At 38.7% G+C, this 13,410-nt stretch overlaps 2 protein-coding genes across 2 annotated transcripts in view; one reads left to right on the top strand and one right to left on the bottom strand.

The window, feature by feature from the left end:
* The first annotated feature begins 1,205 nt into the window (after positions 1-1,205).
* C3H5orf58 (chromosome 3 C5orf58 homolog) lies at positions 1,206-9,345 on the top strand. The gene is made up of 2 exons (XM_045999566.1): positions 1,206-2,042; positions 8,138-9,345. The coding sequence occupies exons 1-2, from the start codon at positions 1,949-1,951 to the stop codon at positions 8,287-8,289; spliced, it is 246 nt and encodes an 81-aa protein (XP_045855522.1). The 5' UTR covers positions 1,206-1,948; the 3' UTR covers positions 8,290-9,345.
* Positions 9,346-9,638: 293 nt separating this feature from the next.
* The window catches only part of LCP2 (lymphocyte cytosolic protein 2), a 44,617-nt gene continuing 40,845 nt past the window's right edge, over positions 9,639-13,410 (bottom strand). The window contains exons 20-21 of the mRNA XM_045999565.1: positions 12,221-12,376; positions 9,639-10,564 (exon numbers count right to left, since the gene is read on the bottom strand). Coding sequence (XP_045855521.1) covers positions 10,442-10,564; positions 12,221-12,376 — 279 coding nt within the window. The 3' untranslated portion in view covers positions 9,639-10,441. The remainder of the gene's footprint in view (positions 10,565-12,220; positions 12,377-13,410) is intronic.

Genomic DNA, 13,410 nt, shown 5'->3' with positions numbered 1-13,410 from the left:
GCGTCAGAGCTGTGGTGACCTTTGGGCCACGTGGGTCTTCACAGGGTTGGTTTGTGGACCAGCCAAAGGTACTGGCTTTTAAATAATCCTAATCCTGTTTGGGGGCAAGGCAAGGCTGTGGAAATTTCCAGGTTGCCTCAGGCTCCGTTGTCAGCTTCCAAATGGGCGGGTCCCCAAGGGCCTGGGGCTCCTCACAGGCATCCGTGGGTTCCAGAAGGGGCCGATGGTGGTCCCAAGGCCAGGGTCATGCAGAATGCGTTTTGTATGGTCCTCATTCAGTTTGGGAGCCGAGGGCAGTGGAAACTTTGAGTTTATCTTCAGTCACCAAGGGGTGATTGGTCCGGCCAGTGGCACCCTGGGGCTCCTCACTGGTGTGGACTGGGCTGAGAAGGAAGGGGGTGGCCTTTAAAACAGGAGCTGCGGGGATCATCCTCGCTCCTCAGGATGAGGACCTGAGCTGTGCCTCCCCGCCTCCGGGCTGGAGGTCAGTGCCTCAGTTGCATCACTGCCTTCAGTCTTCGGTATCTTGGCCTCTGATTCCATTATTCCTTCCATCGCAGAGCCTGCTCACCACTTCTCACCTCTGGGGAACGCCCTTTGGCTGGCCTCTCCCTTTTCTCTGAGCGATGGCCTAACCCAGATCTCCACGGAAGGCTTGACGCACCTCTGACCTCTCTCCAGTCCAGTGGGGTCCAGCCTCAGCTCTGCCTTCCAACACCCCTCCACCCGCAATCCCTCCCACCCATCCCCCGTTCAAGGGCACACTCAAGGGCGCCGGGTAACTAGACCTGGGGTGGGAGGGTCAACTTTCTTGGATATTTCTCTATCCACGTAGTTTCTACTTCCTTCTTGGTTTTTTTAATTTCATTTTTTTTTTAAACAACCATTCCTCGTTTTTAATGTTCTTTAGTTATACTTTCTCCACCCTCTTTTTAAGCAGCTTTTCTTCCCCCCACCCAAAACCCCAACACCTGCCCCAAACACAAATCTTTTGATTTGCTGTATCCAATCAAGTAAGATAGTTACCATTCCCTTTTTGGCTTCTAGGGTATTGTAGGTGGATGCAAAATATATTTTATTCACTGGAAAATGAAATTTTTATACCTTTTTAGTGACTCTAAAGTGAGTGAAGTAGGATAAATTCCTCGACTCAAGAGAAAGCAGAGGCAAGAAATTGACTTAACGGTTAGTTTATTTTCATTATTTTGGACAAGCAGACTGACCCATAACTGACTTTCACACTGCCGGAGCTGTGTGTGCTAATTGTGGTTTATTTTGTCAAATCATTTGGAGAGATTTGAATGGCTAAGATTAGTTTCTAGGGAACCACCTGTTTTTGTATTTGTACCTGACAAAACTGGTTAAAAAAATAGGTAGTGTACATATAACATGGTAACCTGTAGATTTATACATTTTAGTTAACCAGAATTTTTAAAAAGTGTATTGCCCTCATTCCTAAAGCTAAAATAAAAGTGACCCTTTCCCATCTTCTTAGTTTATGAATTATAATTGAATCTCACTTTGAGTTTTACTATGTACTTAGAGTTTTCCTGTGGACCCTGTTATTCAAAAATAAATTAGAAGAATACACTGTTTTACATTAACAAAATTAGAGAAAGTTTTGTATGACTACTCAATTATAAGGTAGTCGATAAGTGCTGAGGCTTTCTGAAAAAGGGACCTCTGCATTTCCATCTTGTTATCTGGCCCCATCTTGTTATCTGGTTTCATTAAAGAAGAATTCTAGTTGGAGGTGTCTTCACTTGGAAAATGAACAAGTTGATGTCTTACTATGCTAGAATTCTAACCATTATATTGACTATTATTTCACAATTATTTCAGTTCTGAAATAATAGATTTTCCTTTTAGAACTAGGGAAGACTTAAGTATTTTCAAAGTGCACATAAATGCTTCTGATTTATATGTTTTGTTTCTCTTTTAAAATCAGATGTTTAAGAATAATGTTACTGACCATAAGCTAAATGTGGAAGCCATAATTAAAAACATTAACACAATTTCTTTGGAGTTGAAGAAGATGAAAGGTAAGTATGGAATCACTGAATTAAAATGTTTGCATGCCATAGTTATAAAACAAACAAGAGAGCCAAATTGTGCTTCTGCTGGGATGTAACTGAATTTGCCAATTAATTAGAATTTCTCTATTTCTTAAGAATTGTTGACACTGTAGTATGAACTAGATCTCTAAAGATGAATTATGTTTGAGAATTTTCCTGGGAGTTAGCAGACTTGAATTCCTATCCCTGACACTAACAAGCTTATGATGTTGTCTAACTAAGCTCTTTAAATATACTTTCCTTCCTTCCCTTCAATAAATGCAGATGATGTCACATTCTGCAAAATTCAGTGTCTCTATCTGTTAATCTTTACCAAGCCCCTAAGGTTCCTTCCAAATTAAAATTATAAGTTTGTTTGATTCTATGAGTTAAGGGTTCGTTATTTTAAACAGATTCATAGAGTAGAATTAGACCTTACAATTCATCATGTTTAGACATTCACCTCACAGACATTCTATTATTTTATTCTAGACATGTAAAATTCCATGACTGAGTATTTCTAGGGACAGTTTATCCCTGACCAAATATTTCCTCTGCTGGAGAACTCACTATCTCACCAGCAGCCTCGTCCTTTTTAGATGGTTCCTCCTTATGGACTAGCTGAAATCTATTCCCGTCTTCTTTCACACTGGTCCTATTTCTAAACATGAAACTACACTGAGTATGTAGTTATTCTTCTTATAACAGCTCTTGGATATTTGAGGATAGCTTCTTTGTCAGTTATAAGGAATTCAGCTATAAAAGTAACAAAATATCGACTTAATGTGGCTTATACAATAAGGAAATAAGAGATCAAAAGTAGGGCAGACCCAGAATTAATTCAGAGTTTTAAAGGCTTCTGACCATACAGGTTCTTTCCATTTTTCTGCTCTGTTCTGTTCACTGTTTATCCCTCATAGTCATTACCTGCAAGTGTGGCCATCTACAGACACCGTATCTGCCTATGTCTCTATAAAAGCCTTTCCCCAGGTCCCTCCAGCACATTTTCCTTTCCCTTTCATGACCAGATTGTATCAAATGCATATGCCTACACCAGCCGCTGTCAAGGGGAATGGGACTGCCAAGACCAGTCTGGGCCAGTCAGGACTTACTGCTGGAGCTGGGGAGCGGATCACCTCTGACAGAATCAAGTTTTGCCCCAAGAGGAAGAGGGGAGTGCTTGTTAGTTAGGCACCAAATAGTGAGTGCCATATTTCCCAGACTTTGATATGCTAACCCTGCTGTCTCCATAGGTGTTAGTAAGTGGTGTGCAGTAAGAACAGAGTCCACCTTATTATGGTCAAATAAATTTGGGAAGTGTTTCATGCTGTAGATTTCTCTCAAAAATTCACACTACATATTGGCAAAGGCTCCGAGGAATCTGTTGTAAAGAAATCTGGTTATCCCTGCTTAATTCATCCTCTCTCAAAACCAAACTCAACGATACAGCAAGGATTTTCTTTCTAAAATGTGACTCTCTTAAAAACTCTCATTAGTTCACTATTGCCCCAGAAAAAAGTCCAACACACCTCCTAGAATGGCCTAGAAGACCTCTTGAGATCAGGCCCCAGGCTGTCTCTCCAGTATCTTAACATTCTTTTCTCCCCGCACATTCTGTGCTTCAGCCATACTGAACCACTTGCACATCTACATATTTGCTCTTTATCCGCGTCTGTACCTTAGCACATGCATCTTCTGAAGTGCCCACTGCTGCACCCCACCTCCACCCGGCCAGGTTAACTGCTACTTATTAGTCAAATAATAATCTGGCAAAATTTTTCTGACATGTTATCTCTTCTACCTTTTCCTATCATCTATCACACTGTGTTGTAATTGCATGTTGACTTTCTTTTCCTATCCCTGCTCAACTGTAAGCTCCTGAAGCGTCTTCCTAGCACTTAACTTAGTACCTTGATAAAATAACTTCTTGTATGTGCTTACTAAATGAATAATTGGTGTCTCATTGCTTGTCTTTGTTTAAAACAGAAAAGCTTTATCTGAAACTTAATATGTAACTGTTCTAATTTGGGATTATTCTTTCATGAAGTAAAATAGAACCCGTGAATATGATGAATGTGTTCTTCAGAAGCTGTGGGGGAAGTCAGGCAGTTAAGCTATAGGGGCTCACAGAGCTAGAATCAGAGGGCAGACTTCTGGTAAACATAGAAGCTTAAACGAACAACACTCCTTTTAGCCACACTTCCTTCTGTCTATAATAATGTCAATACTGACACATAGCATTTACCATAATCCAGATGTTCTTCCAGGAGCACAGTACAAATGCACTCAGTCGTCCTCACAACCTTATGAGGTAGAAAATGCTACCATTGGCATTTACAGATAGAGAAACCGACATAAACAGGTTAGCTAACTCTTCCAAGGTCATAGAACTAGTCACCGGTAAACCTGAGGTTTAAATTTAAAGTGATTTTATTTTATTTTTTTTTTAAGATTTTATTTATTTATTTGACAGACAGAGATCACAAGTAGGCAGAGAGGCAGGCAGAGAGAGAGGAAGGGAAGTGGGCTCCCCGCTGAGCAGAGAGTCCGCAGAGAGTCCGATGCGGGGCTCAATCCCAGGACCCTGAGATCATGACCGGAGCCGAAGGCAGAGGCTTAACCCACTGAGCCAACCAGCTCCCCTTAAAGTGATTTTAAAGAGACAAAAATGCACAAGATAAAGAGCTCTCAAAAACAGTTCGTAGCAAAATGGAAAGCAAATGAGAACAAACAGTAAAGTCTGAATCCTAACGTACAAAAATCTGAACCATGAGCTGACTGGGTAGAGGCAATGAGGACTCAGTATATGGTGGTGCCATAATCCTCGGGAAGTGGGGGTAAAGGTGGGGCTAAGAACAGGAAGGCTAGTTAAATGTTTAAGAAGTTGTTGAATAAATAAATAAATAAATAAATAAATAAAAATATTAAAAAGGGGCACCTGGGTCACTCAGTTAAGCATCTGATTCTTGATTTCAGCTCAGGTCATGATTTTGATTGTGAGATGGAGTCCTGCATTGGGCTCCATGCAGGCATGCAGCCTGCTTGAGACTTTCTCTCTCTCTCTCTCTCCCCATCTCCCTCTCTGCCACCCCAGCCTCTCTCTCTCTAAAAGAACAAGAATAAGAACAAGAAGAAGTTGTAGACCCCTAAGTTCTCTTCCCCTCTCTGAACAAAGCAACTGTTCCTTTTCTATGACAGAAGAGTTGAATTTGATTCCCTGAGAGGATCTCTGGCCTGGAGCCATTAGCCATAAGTTGAGGCAAAGAGTACTGTACTGAAAACAAAGATATTAAGACAAAGTTTATATACTGGATTACAAGACTCCCAGTTTTCTTTTCCCACTTGGCTACAAAACATTGCTAACCAGATTTACACCCTCAAGCACATTTTTTCTTTCAGGAATCTGACTAGCCTAAGGGAAAAATTCTAAAGACACCAAGAGCAGAGGTTTCCCCCAACAAAATACCCAGCCAGCTCGCCCCCCCAATATAGGCTACCATAGGCACAGAGTTTCCCGTTGTCTTTAGTGCTATGGTCTTAAATACGAGCAGATGTAGCTCTGGTGCAGTAGATATTTGATAAAAGCGTCTACTTTGAGAAGCAGAGACAAAGTCAATACATGGATTCCCTCAATGAAAAAGAAACAGAAATCATGAAGTGAGATGAAAACTCCCAAGAAACTATCAATAGCTGAAGAGACGCAAGAGAAAATGCTATGTCCGTGGAACAGGAACATGAGCCTATAAAAAAAGTTTAGAGGGACACCTGGCTGACTCAGTCCATTAAGCCACTCCCTTTGGCTCAGGTCATGACCCTGGAGTTCCAGAATCGAGTCCCACATCGGGACTCCCAGCTCAGGGAGTCTGCTTCTCCCTCTGACCCTCCTCCATCTCGTGCTCTCTCTCACACACTCTCTCTCTCAAATAAATAAATAAAATCTTTTTTAAAAAGTTTAGAGAAGGGATTCTTGGAAATTAAGTGGGACAATAAAAATAACCTCTGTAGAAGGGCTTAAAGATAAAAAGAAGACAATCCCATAGAGGGCAAAAAAAAAAAAAAAATAGAGGTAGAAAGTTTTAAGGAGAAAAAATCACAAGATCAGTGAAGGAAGTTCAACATTCAGTAACCAGGAGTGTTCTAAAGAAAGAACACAGACAATACACGGAGAGGAATTCATTAAAGAACTAATCTGAGAAAAATTTAAAGAGCTGAAGGAGAGAAGTTTCTATAAGGTAAGAGCCCAACATAGTGGTTGAAAGTAGACCCCCAAGGTACAATACTGTGAAATTTTGTTCTGGAAGAACAAAAAGTCCTTAAAGTTTCTAAAGAAAAATAACAATTAAGAACTAGAATCATGAGGGCACCTGGGTGGCTCAGTGGGTTAAACCTCTACCTTTGGCTCAGGTCATGATCTCAGGGTCCTGGGATCCAGCCCCACATCGGGCTGTCTGCTCAGCAGGGAACCTGCTTCCCTCCTCTCTCTGCCTGCTTGTGATTTCTCTCTCTGTCAAATAAATAAATAAAATCTTAAAAAAAAAACAAAAACTAGAATTATGAAAATTCTCACAGCTACACTAGAAGCTAGAAAAAAGTGCAAGTCCTCAGAACTCTGAAGAAACGTGATTTCTAACCTATATTTGTACAGTCAGTCAATCTATTCAGCATTAGTATAGAGAGAGAAATTTTCAGATACAAAACTTTTCCTCCTTCAGAAAGTTACTGATTCCTGAGGTCATATTCCACCAAACACGGTAGCAGACCAAAGAGAAAGAAATGAGGTTTTAGAAAAAGGATACTCCACACAAGGGAAGGGGGGAAAGTAGTCCATAGGATAATGGGGAAGGGAGTTCTCAGATGCGTGCTGCACTGCAGTCCTAGGGAACCATCAGTCCAGACTAGAGTAGATCAGAAGGCTCTAGGAGAGGAGAGACTTTCAACAAGGCAGAGAGCTAAGGCATCTGACTATATACCGGAAGGAGATCTGCCCTACTAGGGAAGATTTGGGATATATTTATGATAATTAAACAGTGAAAACAAGATTATTAACTGACTGGGTGGCACCATGTAGGAAAGGAAAGGCTCAGCTGTGGAGAATATTTATATAATCAAAAAATGTTAACCTTTAAATATTGAGCTAACAAAAATTGTATTCTTAAGTACACTCTGGGGCTCGGGGGGGGGTGAGTGAAAAGAGCTCTATCATAGTCTTCTATAGTCAGAAGCAGATTGATAATTTCTGTGGTTAAAAAAATAAATATTTGTGTCATTTAGAGAGATGGAGGTAAATACCAACCTGCCCCCAAACAAAACCAAAAGACACCAAACACAGACACATACAAAACAACAAAAGCAACAAAAACAATATAAGCAGGAAAAAAAAATTAAAAGTGGTTGCCTCTTGGAGATAGGAACTGCTAATTTTTGTAACGTGCTATTCGATTCTCTATACATAACATATGACACAAAAATAGTAAGTTTACAAAAAGCATAAATCACATTTCTGTAAATCAAGTTGCAATTTAGTAAGATAGTGCACAAGTAGAGACTTCTAGTTAATTTTTATGGCATGCTTATTTTATAGTACAAAAATTTGACTTTAAGTTAAAATGGGGTACACTTAATTGTGGTCTCAATCACTTCGGAGAAAACTAAGAATTAGAAAGAGCTACTGAAAGTAATAATAGGGATACCTGGCTGGCTCATTTGGTGGAACATACAACTCTAGAACTCAGGGTTGTGGGTTGTAATCTCATTGTATCTACAATGTTGTAATCTACATTGGATGTAGAGATTATATAAAAATAAAACTTTTCCCCCAAAGATTGGATTTATTTTAGAGAGAGGTAGAATGCGAGTGTGGTGAGGGGAAGAAGGAGTGAGAATCTCAAGCAGACTCTGAGCTGAACATAGAGCCTGACACGGGGCTCCATCTCGGGATCCCGAGATCTTGACCTGAGCTGAAATCAGAAAGACACTCAATGAAGGGAACGCCCAAAAATAAAATCTTAAAAAAAAAAAAAAGAATGATTGTCTATGACATATGTGCTCCAAAATAGTATCTTCTATTATTCTGTTTTACACAGAGCTCTCCCAGTTGCTGCTTTGTGACCTTACTCTACATTTTAGTCATCCTCTGAAGACAGATGACTTACAGGAACCAGAAGAGAAAATCCCCCTCTGTGAAGAGTCTAAAATATCTGATGTATCCTTTGCTTCTAACAGCTTTTCTATCTGATTTCTTTTGGTTTGTTGTGAATTTGTAACTGTATTTATTGTGGAATTACCATGTGTCTGGGAGAACTGAGTTTACTAAGATATTTAATATTACAAAAAACAAAATAAAAATACAAGTTGAATCATTTAATATTCTTAAAAGCTGTCTTACTGTTTTAATGTTTCAAAGAATGGCTAATTCATTTCACTAGTGGCAAGAATAGGATATAGGAAATTGGCCATCAGGCATTGTTTATCCTTTACTTTGCTTGAATTTGGCTCAGATTGAAAGAGAGTTAACCAAATTGGAAGTGGGTGGTATAAATTTGTATTAATCCAATCTCTCCTGGTAACAAGTGCCAAAACAACTCAAGCTAGCTTAAGGGTTTATTGGTTCATGTGACTGGGAAGTAGTTAAAATATATGTCAGGGACCCTACTAATTTATAATGTCTCTAACCTGGTTCTATTTCTGTGTGTCGTCTTTATCCTCTTCTGTTATAGACTGGTTTCCTACTTACGGCAGGTAGAAGAGGGTAGAGACGTGGCAGCTGACATGATTCACTACCAAATAGTTGGCTTTAAAATCTATGACCTCCTTCATTTTAGAGATTTTCAACATAAAGGACAGTAAAAAGCAAGACACAAGGTCAGCTCACAGTGTCTGCTATCCTCACCACCCAGCTCAGTGTTTAACACAGAATAGGCACTGAATAAATGCTTGTTGAAATCCTTTTGAATAAACATGTAAAAGAATGCAAATTTTTCAGCTTTAGAACTCCCTAGCTCTGGACTCTGAATTGAGAACTTCCGGTTTGGAAAGTTTGAGAACTTTCCAGCTTGATGAAACGTTATCATCATCACTGGTTAAATGTGTGCACATACTTGTTATCTTAACAAATTATCAGTTTTAACCAAGTAACTTATAAGCTCCCCTCTGATGTTCTATTAGTTAACTTACAAAAATAAGATGCAAGATATTTTTTGCCACTCAGAAAACCTGCAGATTAAGTAGAGAAGCCAAAAATGTTTGTTAATAAAAGTCGTAGATTAGTAACAAAGGTCCCAAAGGGGAGAACTTGAAGAAGAACCATTGCCTGGTTTTGTTGTGCTGAACACCTACTACCATCTGTTAAGTGAGATATGTAAGCTGAAGGAAAGAGCTGTGTTGCTTCAAAGGATCTCTAAAGCCTTTTTAGGAATGGTGATGAGAAGGGCTTTATGGTAGAGTTGTCAGGGGATCAAAGAGAGAGAAGAAAAGCATCTAATAGGAAAGTCTGATCACATTTTTCTGTGTGTATGCATGGCTCTTTCATCTTTGCTGAAAGACTCTGGTAAAATCCACATCACTTGAAAATGCTTTTGGAGTTGTGGGAGTTGCAGAGGAGGTGGGATGTGGGAGTCGGGATCTGATGAACTTATATCCAGCTATATTTAATTCCAAAGCCTCATCTCTAAATTTAAAATGATTACTTTCGGTATTTGTAGCTTAAATTTGCTTTAAAACAAAAACATAATATTATGGACTAAACAAAGTCAATAGTTTTAGGAACACAAAAGTAAAGCAAAAGACAAATCAATTTTAATCCTAGGAAGTTATCCCCTCATGCGTTTATCTTTTCATTAAAAAAGTACACAAAAATCCCCCCAGCGAAAAATACCAAATAAGAAAGAATGAAATCATTTGAAGTCTCTTAAATTATTGCTGCCGAGAAAGTGAATTTTAGAAATTATCAAATTATGGATAAAACTAAGGATTGCCTCTGACTAACAAAGGTTTGGCTATTTAAAAAAAAGTTTTATGTGATACCAAAAACTACTGTTTCCGTTTTTTTAAACTGGCCTCAAATTATTTCTGTAGCTATGGAAACTTCTGTACTTTGAAATGGGTATTTCAAAATACACATTTTTAAATGAATGATTATAGTGCACTATTAGACGTCAAGTGTGAACAGTATTACTCATGCACTTTACAAACATTGAAGAAGAATAAATAAATTATGAGATATTTGACAGTCTTCATTTCAAACACTTTTTTATGTGACAGGTCAAAACCTTGTGCTCATGTTGAGGGGTTTGATTCAGTCCCAAGTGTTTCTCCATTCATCACCATTGACTGATCTTCCCAGGCTGGCGACAGAGGCAGGAGGAAGGTTCGTCTGTTTGGCTAACTTGCTAGGGATAACCGGCAGAATGCGTTAACGTGCACTGGTATCTGGAGCCTCGGTTTTTCCCATCAATGAGCAGAAGTGGCATTTTCCTGAAGTAGTCAATAATATCTGACACAGACAAGAAGTCCTGAAAATTTCAAAATAAGGAGATACATCAACATTGGAATGAGTAGCATGAATTTCACCCTCAGTTGTTGGTTTTTTTTTTAATCTGCGTAATTTCCTACCTCTTCAAGTCATGAGGATGGTGAGAAAAAATGTGTAATACTTGGGAAATATTTCAATGATTTCTACTATAGCACTTTGAAAAAAAATAACTCCTCAACACCAATAAATTAGGGATAAAAGTCTATATTTATATTTATGTTATTATAAATATATATTTATAATATATTTATATTATAAATATATATTTATAATATACTTATATTATAAATATAAATATATATATATTTAACTTTATGGGGGTCATAAATAAAAGGTCTAGTTATGATACCTTTGCCTTTGGGTTGCTCTGTTTGTGTCTTTGATTTTGGTTTCTGTATCCCTACTTCACTCGTAGTCACTAATAGTGTGAGGAGGTATAAGGAATCAGGAGGTCAGACAGTGTCCCCGTGTCTGGAGCCAACATCCATAGCATTCCAGAAGGAATGATTCCTTCATGATCTCCCTGCTGTGTTCTCACTGCCACCTCACGCTCGCAAAGGCTCTGCAGCCAAATCTTTGCACCCATTGCCTTCATCACCTTATCCCTGAGGGCCAGACTGGGAAAAAAAAACCATCCATCCTTCTAGACAGGGGTCAGAATCACACAGGCACTCCAGACAACATTAAGCACTTCATCTGAGACTACCCTGCTGGATGCCTCCTTCCAAGACAGCTGCAGGTATGGTTTGTACTTAGGTTTTCCCACACCAGACGAACAGAAATTCTGGAGGGCAGACTTCTCTGCCCCTGCAACATCTACACAGCTCTAGCCACACTGAACCAGTGATCGAAACATTTGATCAGAAGCATGTGCTTTTTCCTACTCGTTTACATGATCATGAATTAAAAATACTTGGAGTAAAGTAGAAGCTAAGGCTTAGTTTTTTCATTCTGGAAATGTTTGATTCAGCGGATCTTCCTCCTGGAACTTTGAACTTACAGAACATGTTTGGGGCTTAAGTTTAGCTGTTAGCTTCCTTTGCAAAAGTAGGTTTTTTTTTTTTATTACCATCCAAAAAATAATTAACGTAAACACTGGCGAAACAGAGGAAAATTTCTCTGTCAGTTTGACCACCTTCATTGGCCAAACCTCCATTTTAAGTGAGAAATGACCCAAGTATTTAAATAGTCACCACAATAAGAATTTTATTTTTTACCCCTTTCCAGGTGTCAATTTTAAAAAACTAGTCTTATAAGTACACTGCAATCTTACGTTAAAATTATGTTAGAGAGGTGAATGATAGAAGGGACTTCCCTTTGACACCATCTAACTATATATTTAATTTAAATGCTAATTTTTTACTTTTAAAAGTTAAAAGTTACACATGTGATCTTAGACTATTTGGAACTAAAAATATAGAGAAAGCCATAGAGAAAGACTCTATGGCACAGATAGCTACTGTTATTTTATTTCCTGCCAGTAAAGGACAGGCTTCACTAATGTGATCTTACTCTAACATTGCCATATAGTATGGACTCCCAAAGAATGTCACAGTAGGGTTCCACATTGGCAGGTATTCGGAAAGGCATAAATAAACAGAGGATTTGGGGAAGTTTTGCAACTGGAATTCCTTACCTCTTTCCCGCGGAGTCCAGTTCCCAACAAGTAAACTTGGCTTTCCTCTTGATAGCGGATCTGGATGTTGTAAACTTTATCTTTGTACAATACCATGAGGACATATGGATTGGTTATTGTTTTTTTAGAGCTGTCTCTAACCAGGAAAGTGCCATCCTAAAAGAATAAATTCCTGTTATTATGTGAGTAGTAAATGTCCATACTTCTCCTTTTTTTTTTTTTAACTATTTATTTTAAAGAGAGAGTAGGAGGGCATGAGTAGGGAGAGGGGCAGAGGGAGAGGCAGAAAGAACCCTCAAGCCGACTCTCTGCTGAGCGGGGAGCCCCACTTAGGGCTTGATCCCAGGACCCTGACCTGAGCCGAAATCAAGAGTCAGATATTTAATTGACTTAGCCACCTGGTGCCCCAGTAAAGGCTATACTTGTATCGCCTCTAGAGGCAGTAGACAAGCCTCTAGAGATCTGGAAATTTAACCAGTTGACAAGTCAGTGAACATTTATTTCCCTGAACGGTTACAGTCCCAGGTGTCATGGATTTCTTGGTTGTCAAGAAGCAGCAAAGACTGTACCAGAAAAATTTCCAAATTTCAAAAAGAACATCTTTGACGTCTCTTGAAGAAAAAATAAATCCCCTTTTTCAGTAATAAAACAAATACTAAGTGGTTAAGTGGATAAAGGGCCAGACAAAATCGGGACTCTATTGGTATAACTAAAGATCTGTCTTCCTACTACTGGTGCTAATTCCCTAACCCTTTCTTTCCATAGCCAAAGTCAGAAAAGACACAAATGCCTCTGAAATTCACCCATTTTAGAACCTCGCAATCACCACATCTTCATCATTAAACATCTGATCATAAACGAATGTGTACCATCCTGTGTTCTTACCACTTTTTTCTTCTATATATTAAAATAGTGTTCTGATTTGTCCTATACTTCCAAATGTCACTCCATAAATTATTGCTACATAATATTTATACTGTTAAAGATCTAATATTAAAATAGGATTAATTAGTAAGGCAAGCTTTAAACTACTGCCTCGTTTGTATGTTGAATCATGATGGCTTTAAAGAGCTATCAATCTACAAAAGTGGCTTTCATATGTTCTTTTTATTTTGATTGAGTAAATTCTATTCAGAACCTCTTCTATTCAACAAATATACCCGTGGACCAATGATTCACAGACTAGAATT

Source organism: Meles meles, chromosome 3, assembly GCF_922984935.1.
Source record: "Meles meles chromosome 3, mMelMel3.1 paternal haplotype, whole genome shotgun sequence".
Lineage (NCBI taxonomy): Eukaryota > Metazoa > Chordata > Mammalia > Carnivora > Mustelidae > Meles > Meles meles.
The sequence above is the reverse complement of the archived record's forward strand: the minus strand, read 5'-3'. Positions and strand labels throughout refer to the sequence as shown.